The sequence below is a fragment of the Microcebus murinus genome, chromosome 8 (assembly GCF_040939455.1).
Source record: "Microcebus murinus isolate Inina chromosome 8, M.murinus_Inina_mat1.0, whole genome shotgun sequence".
NCBI lineage: Eukaryota > Metazoa > Chordata > Mammalia > Primates > Cheirogaleidae > Microcebus > Microcebus murinus.
Window position 1 is genome coordinate 73,799,912 of NC_134111.1, and position 18,799 is coordinate 73,818,710.

The following is an 18,799-nucleotide window of genomic DNA, read 5'->3' on the forward strand; positions in this document are numbered from 1 at the left end:
TTCTTGTCTAGACCTAAGCCATATAAAAAATATCATTTTAACCCTTTGCACTCAGATGTCAAGTGTGGATAATGTCGAGTGGATAATGAGCAAAAAGCAAGCGAGTGCAAAGGGTTAAGGAAAATAGCTATCATTATTTTTGTTACATAATTTTCAAAATAATTTTCAGTAACATTTTACAATCCAAAAACACAGCAAGTTTTATTAAATGAAACTAATGTGATCTAGGGTGAAGCTCTGGACAATTTAGGTAGTTTCGCAATCTCTTTGATTGGGAAATTATTTTATTCTTATGAAATTTATTGATATCTTCAGTAAAAGTGGATTATACACATGACTTGGGATTTTTCCTGTTTCTCAGGTATAGCTTATTTCAGTTTCATGTCCTAATGATAAAAATGCTAATAACCAACACAGACACAAATGGATCTCTAGCACCGAAATTGAAAGTCACTAACACATCACTTTCTCAGGGGTTAACAAAAGACCTCAGGTTTCCTGTACTCATTCTTCCTTCTTGGGACAAAAATGTTAGTTTCCAAGACCTGTGGAATTTGTAGCATCTCTGGAGAATATCTCCATTTCGAAAACTCATTTAATCAATAAACACTCACTATGGGCTTCCTTATGTACTTAGCACTATTAGAGACCAGGATAAACAGCAAACAGATAAATGTGGAGGCTGCATTCCCCAAACTGCTAGGTTGGTGACAGGGTTCACCTGACTTCAGTAATTGGTGCTGCAGATCCTGATTTTAGAACTGCTCTTGGCCCTGGGGAAGCCAATTTGCATGCCTTGCAGGCAGATAGAACAGAGTCCAAATCCAAGCTCCTCCAGCACTGGCTGTGTGATCTTGAATCGTTGTGTTGACTTCTCAACATCTGAGTTTCCTTAGCACACAGTGCCTGACACAACATGTGTGCAAAAAAGTAGATAGGTTAGTCCAACCCCCTAATATTACAGTCAAAAAATGGAGGTTCTACTGCATCCTTCAAGCGACATGCCTGTGTCAGCACTCCATGTTCTCCACAGATAGAAGGAACCATGGAATGTCTCCCCACTAAACTATAGAACTGTCTTCACAGCCCGCATCTCGAACTTGCTTCTCTGTGTGTATTTTTCACACTTTCCATTTCCAGTATAAACCATATTTCCTTAATTATAACATTAGCTCCTACATGGTACCTAACACATGCTGGGAAGACTGCAGCCTTCATAAATACTTGTTAAATGAATTATTATAATCAGTTCAGTGTCTATAGACTGTGGAATCCAATGTTAGTGAACACTAATGTCATTGCAGAAAAAGGAAGTATATTCTAGATGAACAGATCTCACTTTATAGATATTTATAATTAGCATTTTTGAGTATACTAAACACTTTACATATGTTATTCCATTTATTTCCACAATCACCCTACAAGGTGTGTATAGTTACTACATTTTACAGATTTTACAGATGAAGAAACTAAGCATGTTGTAGTGCTAGGGTCTCAAACTTTATCTGTCTACCCAGTGAAGCCAAGGCCTAGATAGGCACGTTCTTGGAATGTCAAGTCTATTAGAGATATGGGGAGAAAACATTATTTTGTATTAATGGGAACACAGATATATTATGAAGCAGAATGCAAAATTCATGAGAATTTTTAAGGAATAAAAAGGATTTCAAAGAATTTTTGTGCTTATAGAGCCACTTCTGCTCCAGCTCCTGGCCTTCCCAGATTTTAAGTACACTTTCTGCTGAGGAGTATTATTTGAGGATCCTTAACATGTTCCATGGTTTAAGTAATATGAGCAAGTTTCCAATCTGTTCCAAAAACGTGAAGGAATTTATAAATTCTATTGAGAAAATAGATTTCAGCATACCAGATACTATTTATAAAAATACATAATATGAATTAGGTACCAAATGCAGTGAAAACCTAAGCTGTATGGAACTGTCTCCCTCTGCAGATTTCTGAAAGGACGATGCTTTCAAAACATACTTATTATTCTATTTTAAATTACAGGATCAATGAATCTTAAGATCTGATCTGTTTTTGTTTTTTGTTTCTGTGATTGATGTTTTTGAGGTGAAAATGTTCACCTCCAAAGAATATTGGCTTTAGATCTCAAGTTTTAAGGCTTTTTTCATAATGAAAGGCTTTGAAATGTTAATGAGACTATATGTAAAATGAATCCCAACACTTGCTGATGCAAAGTATTCATTTCCATGCACATTTGCATGAGCGTAAACTCGGAATTTATTGGTGATCTTGCACCTGCATTCCTATTTTAGGGCCCATTTATATCTATTTCCACAAAATCTTTTGTTTGGTATGAATGCCCAAGTTCTACTTAATCAAAAAGAACAATGACCCCTAATTGTCACTAGTCCCACAAATGATCCTCTAAGAAAAGTCAGATCTGCTTAACTGTGCCATCACTCAGGGTCTGCTGACCCTTTCCTAACTACTTGCCAAGTCTGAGCCTTCAGAATTTGTTTTTCATTTACTTTGCCATCTTCCCACTCAAATTGTTTTCTCATACTGCAGACTCTAGTCCTATCCATATGTTGAATTATAATGGCAAATAAATAAATAACCAATCAAAGGTATGGATCCTAGACAGTCTTAAGTGGCCCCCATAGAAGAGGAACTTCCACACTTCTTTAGTTATTCCTTTTGAGTAATGTATTCATTCATTCACTGACTTCCTCATTCAGCAAGTGTATTGGACACCCTGTGGGTACCAGTACTATGTGTCATGGACACAAAGAACTACATGACTCATTCTGCCCAGTAATCTCACGAGTGACTGGAGATGCTCATAGGGGCCAGGCAGGTAACATTAATGCACCGAGTGGGGCAGGTAGAGACTGTAGCACACTGGGCTCATTTTTAATGTAGGCAATTAATTTGTAAAAGTAATGTGTGGACCAAGGAAGACATATGTATTCTGGCCAAAAATGATAGTGGGCCACCTTTTTGTGACCTCCGGGCCAACTGAGTAACCTGAGACATCATTCAGTAATACATTGTCTAGGTTCAGATGAAAATGCCTTTCACTCCCATTATTTGGCAAGTTTTTCACTAACTCCTCTGTATTCTGAAAAACCATTAGGCACAGGTCAGTCTGCTCATCCGCAATGTATTGTACATGGCGGGGAAGAGGAACCCCAGGGAAGTAGTCAAAGCTTGATTAGCAGAGTTTGGCAGTTGATCTTAGATTATGAGTTATGACTAATTATTTTATTGACCTCTCAACACAGATATCAGCATAAAAAGATAATGTCTCTCAGTCTATCTGAAAAATAGTTTATGGTTTGCAGGGAATCCTAACTCTTGATTGATTCTGTACTTCTTTTTGTGGTTTTGAGATGACTGGTTTTTGACATTTTATATATTAAGAACTCTTAAAATCAGAAATCATGTTGTTTGACTCTGCATGTATGTTGTGAATCTGGTCTAATAAAGCCAGTGATCCTTGTTCAACCAGGAATGGAACATGAGTTCAACATGCATGTCACCTTAGAGGGCTCCTCCTTTCTTATAATTCAAAATGCTTGTCCAGAAGAAATGAAGGCAATCCCTATATAATTTGAATGAGAGAGCTACAGGTCTGTCTATCAAAAGATCAAACTTCATACTTATATCTCATATGTTTATATTCATTGTTTATATTCATTGTTTCTGAGTCCCATAATCTTTTGAGAAACACATGCGTGCACACACACACACACAAATTAACCTGTGGGCTACTACCTCTATTTGAATCTTTAGTTCATTTGACAGATGTGTGAAAATGTAGAGGCAGAGAACTCCCTGGTATCTTCTCTACATGTGCAGATGCTAAAGATTGCACATGAGTCCAGTTCAAGCTGGCTTGACTCACTCTTGAAAATTTTCCATTAGGAACATGTAAAACAAAGACCTAAGACACTCTGGTCTGGAACTTCTCTGTCTTTGCAAAATGGAAACATATCTGCAGTACATCAAAAGCTGAGACACTTTGCAGCTCATACACAAAAAAACTAATAAAATAAAACTTTTATATCAAATTCCAATAACACAGCTAGTTGCCCTAAGTGAGTGTGTGTTGAAGTTCACAATGTCTTTTGCTGTTAGAATTTAATAGTGTAGCACATACAGAATGATTTTTGCTCAGTGCTCTCTCTATCTTTGCAATATCATTCAGATAGGATTTAAATAAGTATCTTTTTTCAGAGATAAATGTTCTAAGTAACTCACAAATTTTGAAAGTTTAAATTAAGTAAATGAGAGCAGACACTAATGGAGAGAATGAAGAGTGTGGGTGGGCAGTGACTCAGAAGGGACTGTGTTTGGTGTGGTGATTGGTGGGTAAGGACATGAGGAAATGGGCTGTTGGAAATGGGCAGCAAGGGTGAACCCGCCTCCCTGACCAACTCAGAAAACATAGTCATGGTCCAACAAAGTGATTAGTCTGTGGAAGGTGTGGTGATTGGTGGGTAAGGACATGAGGAAATGGGCTGTTGGAAATGGGCAGCAAGGGTGAACCCGCCTCCCTGACCAACTCAGAAAACATAGTCATGGTCCAACAAAGTGATTAGTCTGTGGAGGGGAAACTGTCGCCAAGAAATTAGGTCATTTAATATGTTTAAATATCTGGCCCTAATGTGTTATTCCTTCTTTTTTGGCAGTGGAAATCCTGACTGCTCGTCAGAAGAAAGCAGAAGAACTAAAGAGACTTACTGATCTAGCCAGTCAGATGGCAGAGATGCAGCTGGCCGAACTCAGGGCAGAAATTAAGGTCAGTTCTAAAATATCACAGCCTCAACCCTGAGCTAGAGTCCTGATCTCCACTATGTTTGTTTTGCATCCACAGAGTGCTGCTCTCTGAGGACCTAACATCACACACCCAGCTCTCTCCCACAGGGTTGAAATAAAGAATACAAAAGGGTGAAGAACCACCTAATCACTGCATTTAAGTATAATGTGGTTTGAAGGGCTATATTATTACAAAGGAGAGGTACAAGCTATTCTTGTCATCAGTAGAGACTGACCCAAATAAAGTGTACTCAACTATGAATTATAGCTAGGATGGGGGATGATATTATTTTCACACTATGTAATTTATATGTATGTACATAAACACATACACAGGCATATAAACACATACTGAGTATAAACTTAGTGTAACAGTAAGGATTATAAAACATGCAGTCCACGGAGACCTCTTTCTTATATCCTTTTCTAGCTTAGTTGCCTTTTATTAGGAATACTACCCTCAAATATGTATTTGTTAGGTTTCTGCAATTTCAAGCAACAGAAACTGACCCTGGCTAGCCTCAAGAACAAGTACAATTTGAAAGAATGTGAGTGTAGCTCACTGAAGCAGAGGGTGATCTCAAGACTCAGGTCTGCAATTAGGGAGAAACCGAGATGGCTAAGGTAATGTAGGAAGCAAGAATTAAGAGACACTGTCTTCAGGGCACCGTAGGAGTGTGTGACCCCTGGGCATTATCTGCCCTTGTCCCACCCAATTTGATCAGATCCCCAAGGGAGAGTCTCTGATTGGCATCCACCAGGGTCACATCCATCATTTGGTCCAGACAAAGGGTGACATCTTGATTGACAGACCCTCCAAGACTGTGGATCTTCAAAACTGCATTGGGGTACAGTTACCAACCAGCAGGGGATAAGGCAAGAACAAGAATTTACAACCAAATGGGAAGATGAAGTTTATAAATTCCCCTTACCTTCCTCTTTTTCACAGTATACTAAACCGAGTATACTAAACACACACACACACACACACACACACACACACACACACACACACACACACACCCCCTCCCACTCCTAGGAAACTAGAGTGGTTGCAAGACTCATCTGCTGCTAGCTTTAGAAGTAAGATAGTTGCTCACCCAGGCATACAACTGGTTGGGAGTGGTGGAAAGTGGCAAATGACTTTTCAGTCCCCTCCCCCCTATTAAGCATGAAAGGGAGCACTGTGGGGAAGGGACCCCCTGGGGGTGCAGAGAGCTCTAGGTCTTTCCTTCTCCCCTTTATGGTCTGGCGTTTGTTGCCTCCCACCAGCCGATAGCATTGGCCTCCTAACTCCCGCTGTCTCCCTCCAGCCTTGTCCTCCACCAAGACCAGAGTTATACCCGAAAAGCAGGTCTGGCCTCCCCCAGTATGAGCCACCCTTCCCCTCAGAACAAAATCCACAACTGAACTTCAATATATATTCCAACTTCCATCTCCCCCTCCAAAACTCCCAGCTTGCCAGAACATCACGTGAGGAATATGAAATTGCCAGCTTCCTGCTCTGTTGAAATCAACTCATCTTTCAAGTTTCATTTCTGCCTATCAAAATCCCACTCATCATAAAATGGTCAGGGGTACAGGCTTTGGAGTGAAACACTCCAGTGGCAGAATTTTCTATTTCAGTGACCTTGGCTAAATAATGTATTCTCTGGCTAAGTGACGTATTCTCTTAGAGTCTTAGAACCTCAATTCCCTGATCGGTAAAATAGAGATAATAATAGTAATGACTTCATAATAATGTGATCAGATGAAAGTGATATTATCTGTTAAGAATTTGGTCACTGTCTGGTAAATGTTCAATAATTTTTTTGATGTTCCAGCTCAAATGTTCCCTTTTACGTAACTCTTTCCCCACTTCCCGCAGTAAGAAATAATTTCTTCCTCTTTTACATTCCCGAAACACCAACTGCATTCTACCTTGTATGATACTTCATGGTATCCGTTTCCCTTGCCATGTGCTGAACTCCCTGGTAAACTCAAGGAGGGACTGAGTCATGGTTATTTCTGTATTTCTCACTCTGTCATCTACACATAGATCTTAATTTCAAATGAATTGAGAAATAATCTCTTTCCCCCTTTCTTTAACAGCACTTGAAATTCTGCCATTCAAGATAATATTTTCTAGACACTTAAGGCTTTTTGGACTTTCTGGTTCCCTGTTGAAATAGGGATAGGTGTCTAGGGAGGGTGACGTGTTTTGTCTCGACGGTTAATACCTTAGCAGGCGCTTGGCCAAACTAGGAAGACCCTGCCAGAATGCAACCCAGAAAATTCCTAGAAGGAGGGTGATAGGTGCTAAAAGGTCAAATAAATGAGTCAGACACATATTTTGTCTAAGCCCAGACAGGAGAAAGACAGGACCACATATTCCCTGAACAAGGAGGTGAGCATGCCCCAGGCAGGTCAGAACCAAGGCTGACTAATGGAACCGCGCAGTGCCAGGCTAGAATGGTCCCCAACGGGCCAGCACCACCATCGGGCACCCGGAGAGCTGAGTGAATGAATCTGTAATTGTGGGGCTCCTGCTTCGCTTCTCTTCCCTGCAGCACTTTGTCAGCGAGCGTAAATATGACGAAGAGCTCGGGAAGGCTGCCCGATTCTCCTGCGACATCGAACAGCTGAAGGCCCAAATCATGCTCTGCGGAGAAAGTAAGTTTTGTTGCTAAATAATTCTGTGTGAGTAAGCTTGGTGCTATTTGGAGTTGATACCAGAAATGTCAGGTGTGCAGTCTCCCCAGGGGGCTCAAGTGAGGTCTAAAGAGATTTAATGATCTACCCTCATGACACAAGTCACTAGAAATGTCAAGAGTTGAACTTAAAGTCTTCAAATGCCACTGCCCATCAGTAAATCTCCAGGATTTATTAAGCGGAACAGAACAGGTCAACTAGTTTATACCTTTTGCAAACTTTTCTTAAGCACCGCCAGATAAACTGCCTCTCTGATTTCAAACAGCCTTGGTTCCACAGGAACATGTTAGGCAGAGAGCGAGTCTCCCTAATAAGTCGGGAACAATCAGCTATTGTTGTGCAGGGCCCAGCTGTTTTGCCTGTGCTGCCGCTGTGCCCTAAGCCGCAGCCCTGGCTTCTCTGCGCTGAGCCAGGTCTGCAGATAATGAGAGACCTCGCTCAGCCGTTAGCTTTAGTCTTGTTCCCTATTAAGCCTTAATTAGAGCAGCTAATGTGCAACAAAATTGGCCAATATTTTTCCCTTCCACCAGCCCACCCACGAGGGGAAGGAGACTAAGTACTAAAGTGGCTTTAAGGACGGCCACAAAGAGGAAAGGAGGACTGGTGAGGGACATGGGCAGTCTGCAGCCTTGGAGTCAGCCGAACATTGAGATTGGGCTGCATTTTGTATTATAATACAATTAACTGTACTATACTACATACTTACGTAGTAATACCATTGGCTTTTATCACTTCACAATCCATGGCAGACATTTTTCCATGTCAATATATTTAACTGATAATTTGTCTAAATATAATTGATGTAACCAGTCCTCTGATTGTGGCATTTAGGTTGCTCCCAGTTTTTTACCATGAAAACAACACTGCTGTGAGCATCCTTGTTCACACATCTTTGGCAATTATCTGATCTGACTGCACTTCTCTGAAATTGTTTTCTTTTTATTCCTGTATGCACCTTCCTTTATGAAAGAATCTACCTATTTGCCACTGTCTGTCCCCAGCTTTTGCCCCATGTCTAAGAAAGCACAGTCTGGCTCCCAGCTGGAAATGCCCCTGCCCATCCTAGTTTCTGTTCGGCCTGCTGATGAGCAAGGCACTGATGCGAGTGCCTCTTCATCAGCCAGCGCAGGGTGGGGGGGAGGTGCCCCTTCGCCCCATCTCTCCAGAGCACCCCAAGTGCCATCTAGTGGGAGACACTGTCCCTTACCAAACCACCAGTGTCCACTGTGGAAGCCATCCCCGCATGTTTGAGACAGTAATCCCCCAGAGGCCCTTGCCTTCTCGGCTTTGTGGAGCACGTTGAGAGCCCGCAGCTACTGAACCGGAAGTAGTGGTCTCTGAGCTGTAGGAAATAATCACCCCATGAAACCGAATGTGGTGAGCAACAAGAGCCACAGAAACCCCCCAGTCATGCCTGGACAGCCCCCAACTTGCTGTCCCACCTTACCTATAAAAGGAAGGGACTGGAGCTATGTCCCTGTCCTTTCCATTTCTAATGTTTTGTGATCCCTACTGGTCCCTCCTGATCCTCTGGCAGAACCCCAGGATTAGGTCTGATCCAACAAAGGGAGCAAAGAAAGTTGCTTTTAAAAATTGGTGACAATTTTAAGATTCAAAGAAAGGTCTTGCTGTCCAGCCTGGCAGCCAGATTTTGGTGGACTGTGAGGGGAGGGTCGTGGCCTTATCCTTGAATTGCTCTCTTTTTGGCCCCGGTTCAGCATCTTTACATAGAAACCATCCCGTCAGAAACCGCCACTTTCGAAACCTGCAGGCATGGCAATAGCTAACACTGAACAGACCAGCCTGAGCCCTGAGCCCCGACGGGGTCTGCCTCATCAGCCTGTTGCCTGCAGCATTGGAAGCGGTGCCTGTCTATAGTGAGGCCGCAGGAAATGGGGCTGATAGGCGGCTGGATGATGTAGCTCCAATGGAATACACAAGATGCCTTAGAGGCTGGCAGGCCTGGCCCTATGGTCAGGGATATGCATAAGCCCAGGTGACAGAATTCCTGACACCCCATAGCACCGTTCTCATGCTTTCAGAGCATGGGGTCTGAAAGGCCAGGGCACCTGCAGAGCTCCTGCTCTCTCTGAGTCTCTACAGCACCGACGGGCCTAGGGGTCTGATCAGAGCGCTGAGAATGGGTTCGGTAATGGAGAACCTACAAACCAGAGAGCATTTGCAGACGTGGCCAGAGAGGGCACCTCACAGTTTCTTTATCTGTCTTCCCCTAGTGGTTCTTGACCTAAAGAATAATATTTAAGTTGCTCAGATATGTTTCATTTCCTACAAATGTCTCCCAACTTGGGTGATTATGCTATCATCACAGTTCAGCGATTCCCACAGGAGAAATTTGTTGGTCTCTAAGTGCCAAGGTGCCCTTTCAAATGACATCTTTCAAAAAAAAAACTTTTCTGAGTGTTTTTATGGCACTTCTGCCAGTTTCTTCATCTCCCAGTGTTTCCTAATGGCCTACTGAGGCAGCAGTGTGCGAGAGGCGACCTGTGACCCCAAGCACTTTCTTGTTGCAGTTACACATCCAAAGAACAGCTATTCTTCAAGAACTCCCTGCAGCTCCCTGCTGCCTCTGCTGAACGCTCACGCGGCAACCTCTGGGAAACAGAGTAACTTTACCAGAAAATCATCCAATCACAACAGGCCCTCCGAGGGCAAAGCAGCAAACCCCAAAATGGTGAGCAGCCTTCCCAGCACTGCTGACCCCTCTCACCAGGCCGTGCCGGCCACCAAGCAGGTAAGCCGCTCTGGGGAGGCCACCTAGTGCTGCCTGCAGGGGTCCCGCAGACACTGGGTGTGTGGTGCTGGGGGAGGAACCACCTGCTTCTACAGGGAGAAAACAGCAACTGCTAGCTGCTGATTTCCCGGGGCACACCCAGGCCCCTCCATCCTCACCCCCACCCCACCCCAGCAAGCCTGCCTGGCTGGCCCCACGGGAACTGCCCTGGTCCACCCAGTCCACACTACGCAGGTGCTTGCCCACGTGGAGGAGGTGGACTGTGGGCACTCACAATCGACATTGTCAGAGTCCACCAAACAGAGACAGCTCTTCTCATGCCCCTGAGGCCGCCATCCCCAGGTCCCCATAGCGGCCCACAAGTGGAAAGGACCCACACAGACTCAGGAGCACGATTCAGGACCTGGTCTCTGAAACTATTATTGAGAGGAGACCTGGCATTTATTTAATAAGACCTTTTAATTCCCACTTATGTTTAGTTTGTCAACAAGAGACCTAAGTGAGCGCAAACTTCTCTTGAGATATCAGGAAAGAAAGTACATTTCAAAATGGCATCATCCATCCTTATCTGCTGTGACCTCCGGAAACACAGGTTTACAAAGGACAGCCTTCCTTCTCTCCTTCCCTTCTCCACTGTACCTTTGGGAGCTGATTTCCTCCTTATCGTTGGAGAATTACCAAGAAATGGAATCTGATGATATGGAAGTTGAGCATGCTATAAAATCACCTTTCATGATCTCTAAGAAAAAAAATTCTTTTGTTCTTTTGAGGATTTTAAAATATTGGTTTTCTAACAAGTGCCCTGGTGGGTTTTGTTGTCTTGGTCTTCTAGAATTCCCATTAATGACATTGACAGGCACTTCGTTGGCTATGAATGTCTTCCTGAGCTTTAAAATAGCACTTTGAGAAGGAGGATTTCATAGACTCATTGATTAAAGATCAAAATCAAATCTGTGTTACTTATAGTCTAAATACGTCTTTGCCGCTTTTGTCCTTTGTTCATTATTAAACACCATGCTAAAACTCAGTCTAAAGTTTAGTCTTAGAGTTTCCTTTTCACAATTTCTTTAAAAACAAACGAGGCCAAATTAAATGCTATCTATGTAGATACTTTTTCAGCTCACTGTTTTCGCATTTTAGGTGATAGTTGAAACACACTCAAATACCTGAGTCAGAACACTGCAGACCCAGGCAAGGAGGGCCCTTGGCCTGGCCCTGAGCTTGAGAGTGACCCTTCCGCCCCTCCCCCAGGCAGGGCCTGCCCCACAGTGTGAGGAGTCAGTGAGACCCAGGAGACACGACCAACAGAATCTGCGCTCTCCCTCCTAGAGGATGCTCCAAGCACTCGAGATCCTGGAATTCTGCCCCTAAGGGATCCACTCACAGAGTCTGTTGGGACCACTTCCTTGGGTACATTGTCTTGAGGGCAGACCACTTTGCACACCCATAGGTCCCAAAGGTGGTTGTTTGCAGGAGTGGGGCAAAGTGTAGGTCTGCAGGTGGGAATATCCACTGTCACATGTGCAAGGAGCCCTCACAGTGTGGGGGGAGCCAGAGGTAGGAAGACGGTGTTCAGACTTAGAGCATGTGGGCCTGCACCTGCACTCTTGCCCTGGGCCCTGAGTTATTGGGGGTTGGGCCCTGAACCTATGCACCATCCAGCCACAGTGCGCAAATAAAGAACCTTGCATATTTGTAACTCGTGAAAGTACATGTTTTAATAGTAGTTTGACTTTCAAAAAACGTCTGTGTTCATGTAACAACCTACTTGTGAATCTTGCCGAGACAGTACGTGAAGTAGGAATGGCTCCACCATTACCCAACTATAGATCTTGGGCGAATCCCTTAAATGCATCACCGTCATCTATAAAATGAGGCAGATATCAGCATCCACCATCAAGGATGACTGTGGCACCAGATGAGGGGATGCACACCAAAGCACCCCTGGGTGCCTGGCACGTTGTAAGCGCTCAGTGGGTCTTGGCCATTATTGACCTCAAGGAGTTCATAATTGACCTTTTCCTTGCAGAGGGACAGACAGGCTTAATCCATTGCTTCCTTATTTCTCATCCATTTATGTTCTTGGCTGCTGATTTGTTGAAGGAGTGATTTCTCAGAATGAGGCTTCAAAATTTGTTTGCTTAGAACTGCAGAATGTTTAGAACTAATGAGCTCTGTGAAATTACACCTTAGCTCCACACCCCACCACGGTCCCCCAGGTACACTTCAACCCTGTATGTGCCAAGGGTAATATTTCTGAACTATGATGATATTTGCTTTGAAATAAATTAGAAAAACTGCTTTAGAGAAGAAAATCTACATACAGAATTTTACTTTTCGTGTTTTTAATTAGCATTCTTGTACACAGTCTATACAGAATGTCTCAAAAATTTTCATGGTAGAGAATCATCATTTCCCTGCCCCTGTGTTACATTTTATTGTGCTATATTTGAAGCATATTTTATGGGTTTTATTTGGCCCAGTTTTTGAATTGTCTATCTTATGCCTCTTTCAGCCTCTTTCAGCATCAGTAATTTCCTTACGGTTCCATTTACAAGACAGTCCACTATTCTTTAAGATTAAGGATTTTATCTACTTGGCCTCATTTTCATGCTTTCATATTCTTCTGAGGTGTATAAAAAGCTCACCTGTGGCCTTGAGGCTTGGTTTCCCTGATGTCTACTGGTGTCATCTGTGGTTTGCTGGCATCTGATACGTATCTCTTTTCTTTTTTGGTAGAATGGGTCTTCTAGCCAAAGACGAAGATTTAATCCACAGTATCACAACAGGCTGAATGGGCCTGCCAAGTCCCAGGGCAGCGGCAACGAGGCTGATCCGATGGGGAAGGGCAGCAGCCGCCACGAACACAGAAGACAGCCGCACAATGGCTTCCGTCCCAAAAACAAAGGCGGCACCAAAAATCAAGAGGCCCCCTTGGGGACAAAGACCCCTGAGGCCCCGGCCCACTCTGAAAAGCCCCGGAGAAGGCAGCACCCGGCAGACGCCTCCGAGGCCAGGCCCTTCCGGGGTAACGTTGGGAGGGTGTCACAGTGCAACCTCTGCCCCACGAGAATAGAAGTTTCGACAGATGCCACGGTTCTCTCAGTGCCGGCTGTGACGTTGGTGGCCTGAGCTAGGAGAGAAAAGAGCAGTTTTCACTCATTTTGGTTCCCTGCCCGAGGTGCTGACCCGATTCGCTGCCAAAAGAGAGTCAATCAGAATATACGAATCCTGTATGGTTGTGTCATCCTCTCTTTAATCGTTTTTACTAATTCTAATAATCAGCTCTAGCTTGCTTCATAACTTTCATGGCTTTGCTTGATCTGTTGACGCTTTCTCTCATCACGACTTTGCAGCATTTTAGCCAGGCAGTATTTACTCATGTGTTAGGAAAATCAAGATGTGGCTGAAGATCAGAGGCTCCGTTAGCAACCTATGTCGTAGCGGTGATGTCAGTCCGTTGATTGTCTTTAGAGAGTTAATGTTAAAAAAGAAAAAAAAAAAAGAATTCTTAATGATCAGACAAACGTGATCTGCTGAGGACACATGCGCTTTTGTAGAATTTAACATCTGGTGTTTTTCTGAAAAATATATATATACATATATTGCTTTATTTGAAACAAATTAAAATATGCTGCATTTGACACCTGGCTTGTTGCTTTTATTGATACCCACCTTGTTATTGAGTGTACCATATAGTACTTCCAAGAAAACTTCAGAGACTGCAGATTGAGACTCAAAGGTCTGTACTAAACCATTTCCCTTGGGACAAGTACCCTTTCAGAAAAAATAGTGTCCCTTAAGTTAGGTTACACACAGATAAGATAGATGGATGCTCACCCCAATCATCTTAGACACCACGTGGCAATTGGGAACCTTGGTTGCAAGTAATATAAACCTTGAATCTGCCCAGCTTAATAAAGAGAATTTATTGATTCAGTGAGTGCAATGTCCAACTGGGTCCAATTTGATCACGGTTGCAGCTCCTTTCTCTTGATTATCTCAGATCTCCCTTCCCCTTTAGGTTGACATTATATTCAGAATAGTGGCAAATGGCTGGCTAGGTCCTAGGACTCAAGTCTCTTTCCCCACACTGTCCAGAAGAAAAAAGTTGTCCAGGTAGCTTCTACCTGGAATAAGTGTCTTTCTCAGAAGTCCCAGCAAAGAGTTGAACCCAACCACTCTTAACCTTGACTCACTCCCTCTTGTTGCTCTTGGGGTTAATTAAGTGCGAACACATTCCCAAGCACATAGCAAACACTCCCAGTTCACTGAAAGGAAACAAAAGAGTACTAAAAAATATTAAGACCTGATTACATTTTTCCCCAGTTTCTTGCTTTTTTATGGACCCTGGCCATGTGAGCATTTACTAATTTGCATTTTGAATTGCTTGTAGCCCTTTCCCTAAACCAGTCATCAAAGTGGGGAGACCAGCGAATGGGATGTACTACTTAGCATAGACTCATCAGAGCCCGCCCCTCAAGCCGAGGTATAGGCAGCTTACCCCAGCACCTGGGCTGTACAGAGAAGAGCCCTAGGAAGGATATGGAGACTGAATGGCCCACACACCAAATAGCCCCAATTCCCCTGTCTTTGACTGCAGGGCAGTGCAGCTTGGGTGCTGCTTCCATTGTACTAATGTGTCCTACAGATTTGTTGGTTACTTTCAAGTTCAAATGCTTATTCTCAGCTCAACATGAACATTTTTCCTGGCAACCCAGGTTCACTGATTCTCTTCCACAAAGCAGCCCAGAGCAGCTGAGCCTGCGAGCCACGCAAGCATCTGTTTCTTTTTTTGCCAAGTACAGGAGGATGTTTGCTCTCTCTGTAGAGAGCTTTCTGAGATCTCTGGGTGTACCCAGAGATTTAATAGGAATTCAAAATGTTAAGTCACATTCCAGGAAGGAAGGAAGAGCTGTTCACTCAAATAAGAAAGATAAATGTTCAGGACTGCAGTCCCTGTTTACCCCATCTGAGGCCCTGAATTTATCTATTACAAGACAGAAGGATTTTGCACAATTTTTGTGTAATAAGATTTTGCTCTCACCACTGAAAAATGGCAGTTCAAATGTGACAGCTTTAAGGATGAGTCAAATAATTCTTGTGACATGGAGCTGCCAAGTCAAGAGTGCACCTGCCTTTGTCAGAGTTGAACCCAACCATTCTTAACTTTGACTCACTCCCTCATGTTGCTCTTGGGGTTAAGAAAGCTCAAACACATTCCTAAGCACATAGCAAACACTCCCAGTTCACTGAAAAGAAACAAAAGAATGCTAAAAGTTGTTAAGACCTGATTACATTTTTTCCCTAGTTTTTTGCCTTTTGGGCATGTGAGCATTTGCTAATTTGCATTTCTGAAACCATGATTTTGGTATTTTAGTGCCAATGTCAGGCCATTTAAATATTATATTACATATCTTCATCTGCTCTGATGGAACCATTGTTGTGATCCTAGAAAACTGGGTCATATTCTGCCATTCTTTTAAAATATTTTCAACTCCTTTAAAAAACTCCAAGGGCTGTGAACACTCTAATTGCTCTACTTAATGCACAGTAGTCAAAAGAATAGATTCTCTCATAAATATTTGCCTAGTAGAGGTTAAAACAGTTTAATGCCCATGAAGATTGAATAACTTTAAAACTCACCTACATTATACCGCATGGACCTTTCACCAAGACTCATGTGAAATCCAAACCTCCCTGTTGGGTTCCCAATTACGTTCCAAATTTACATTTCATTTGAGAATCTCTATATACTCCAGCTCTGTCCTGTTGATCCTACCCTAGAGGTGCTTAATGCAGCAAGACACAGAAAGTTAAACACAAGTCACTGCAAAATTCACTCTCAAGGGAGGCAGTACAAGAGTTTGGGGAAAGGAACTAGAAACACGACACATCCAATTTAAAGCTCAGTTCACTAACAGTTCAATTCTGCTGGCGTCAGAAAAGAGATTCTAATTAAACAATTCTTAGGAAAGCGACATCAAATGAGGTTAATGGGGAATGTTACCAGACTAGAAGCAGTTTTTTGCTAAAGTAACAGACTTGGGAATTCTGACTCTCTAAAAGCCCGGATTTGAAGCTCAGTCTTGATTTAGCAGGGAGAAGTGGGGACCAAGGGCCTGCCTAGATCTCTTCCTGGACCCATTATCCCAGGCAGGTCTGCCACCAGATAGGGAGATGCCAGAATTCCACACTACCTCTGACAAAGAGCTTCCTCCTTCCTTCTTCCCTCCATTTGTACTCTGCACCCAACGCCGCCTGTTTGTGAGTGCCCTCGTGTGTCTGGAGATGGTAAAATTTCATTTCTCAACAAATATTCCAGTGACAGCATCTATGAACTCTGTAATGGCACATTTATTTTTTACTATACTTGTTTAAGAGACCATACCTAAAATTCAGGCGTTGGTGGACTAGGACCCCAAATTCCGCCCCCCCCCCACTAACAATGAAGCCAGAGAATGAGCTGGTCACCTGTTGTTACACTTCTTAAGCAAACTGCAAACTATAAAACAGCAAAAGACCAAAAAGAAAAAAACGATAATCTAACTAATACATTGCTCCAGCATTTTCCCGAAAGTACTGTCATCTTAATTGCTCTAATTCTGTGAGAAAAATTAGAAAGAATTGCTAAGTCCCAGTGATTCTCTTGTTAATTAGCTAATAATTTGAAGCACAATTTTAATACTATTCTTTACAAGCCATTACAAGGAACTTTTTTTCATGCTTTTGCTTTTTCCAACAAGCCTTTATAAATCCTAAGGAAGTTTTCTGTCTGTTCTTAGATTCAAAGAACCAGGTCCCCAATCCTTGGAGGCAGATCAGCCAAAACCAGAGTTTAATCTCCTGATAGCAGCCCTGCAGGCAAAGGCTCTCTCGTCTGGATCTAGTCATTCTGGCAGAGAAACACACAACGTTGCTCTCATCACACAAGTTTCCTGCAACCTTTTTATGACTAATTTTCAGAAGCCCGTTTGTCTGTGATCTGTGCTTTTTCCCACAGCTCAGTGGAGCCCCTGTTGCTACCACTCAGCTTGAGTTTCATCGGGAGAATTGCCACACACAACTGTTACAGAACAATAAATAAATTCTAAAGCAAACTTATTTTTCTGAGAAAGTATGTAGACTTCTGGCAAAAAAAAAAAAAAAGAAATTATTCCAGAACCATGACTACAACAATAACCAAACAAAGAACTTCTACAGAAGAAAATAACTATAAAAAAGTGTTTCATAGGCCGGGCGCGGTGGCTCACGCCTGTAATCTTAGCACTCTGGGAGGCCGAGGCGGGCAGATTACTTGAGGTCAGGAGTTTGAAACCAGCCTGAGCAAGAGCGAGACCCCCGTCTCTACTAAAAATAGGAAGAAATTAATTGGCCGGCTAATATACATAGAAAAAATTAGCCAGGCATGGTGGCACATGCCTGTAGTCCCAGCTACTTGAGAGGCTGAGGCAGCAAGATTGCTTGAGCCCAGGAGTTTGAGGTTGCTGTGAGCTAGGCTGACGCCAGGGCACTCACTCTAGCCTGGGCAACAAAGCGAGACTCTGTCTCAAGAAAAAAAAAAAGCGTTTCTTGTCAAAAACAGAAAACTATCCTATTTTTAACCTCAGTTAAATTTGAATTAGATTTAACTATTTCTAGTCATTTGAGAAAACATACAATTTCTGTAAATTACCACCATTGTGTAACAAGCCAGACAATAATGTCATTACCCTTCTGCCAACACCTGACACATAGTAGGTGCTTCATAAATACTGATTGGAAGGAGGAGAGAGAAGATATGAATGAGTGATCAACTCCAATACCTCTGGAAAATTCTGTAGTCTAAATGGCTTGTGCAAAACCATCCAATATGACAATTCTAGAGGGGATGGGAAGAGAGAGCAGAGCCGCCGAAGTACTCACCCTCAGAGGCCGCCCGCCCGGATTCAAGTCCAGGCTCCACCACCTACTGGCTGTGTAAACTTGGGCAAGTTTCTAAACATCTCATTACCTTGGTTTCTTCATGCAAAAATGGGGCAGTAACCATACCCACCTCACAGGGTTGTTGTAAGGATTGGATAAGTTAATATCTGCAAAGCACTTGGAATAATGCCCAGCATTGTATATGGGTTCCAGGCAGGAAAAAGTAACCACAGAGTAATTTGATGGGGAAGCTTTATAAATTTACCTGGGGAAAATAGATCTACAGAAATAATGAGTAACAGGGGAATCACTAGTGAGGGATAAGAATGCTAAAGAAGGCAGGAATAGCAGATACAGGGAACAGTCACTATTAAAGGTAAGACAAAGTGCCCAAGGAAGGAACAAGTTTAAAAGAGCCTCCCCCACCCTGGAGGCTGATTCAGACCTTGGGAAGAGTGTGGCTGTGGCCCAGGGCAGGACAGAGCAGCTCACTGAGGCTCTGCAGGCTGGAACTGGCAAGAAAGAGCCACCCATAGAGCCTTGGAAACACCGGGGCGCTTCCCTCAGAGGTGCTGACCGACTCGCCAGGAATGCCCCTGCCGGGCACCACTGAACTCGCTGGGAATCTAGCTGGGGCTCCAGCAAAACTCGCCAGGAAGCCGC

The 18,799-nt window shown here is 43.2% G+C and overlaps 1 protein-coding gene across 6 annotated transcripts in view; it reads left to right on the forward strand.

The window, feature by feature from the left end:
• SPATS2L (spermatogenesis associated serine rich 2 like) overlaps positions 1-13,877 on the forward strand; it is a 157,982-nt gene extending 144,105 nt beyond the window's left edge. For 5 of the 6 annotated variants that reach the window (XM_076005780.1, XM_012739084.2, XM_020288284.2 and 2 more), the window contains 4 exons: positions 4,662-4,771; positions 7,338-7,440; positions 10,011-10,231; positions 12,971-13,877. In XM_076005780.1, the coding sequence (XP_075861895.1) occupies positions 4,662-4,771; positions 7,338-7,440; positions 10,011-10,231; positions 12,971-13,363 (827 nt within the window). In that variant the 3' untranslated portion in view covers positions 13,364-13,877. The remainder of the gene's footprint in view (positions 1-4,661; positions 4,772-7,337; positions 7,441-10,010; positions 10,232-12,970) is intronic. The other variant, XM_076005781.1, reaches the window with a different exon arrangement.
• The last annotated feature ends 4,922 nt before the right edge of the window (positions 13,878-18,799 follow it).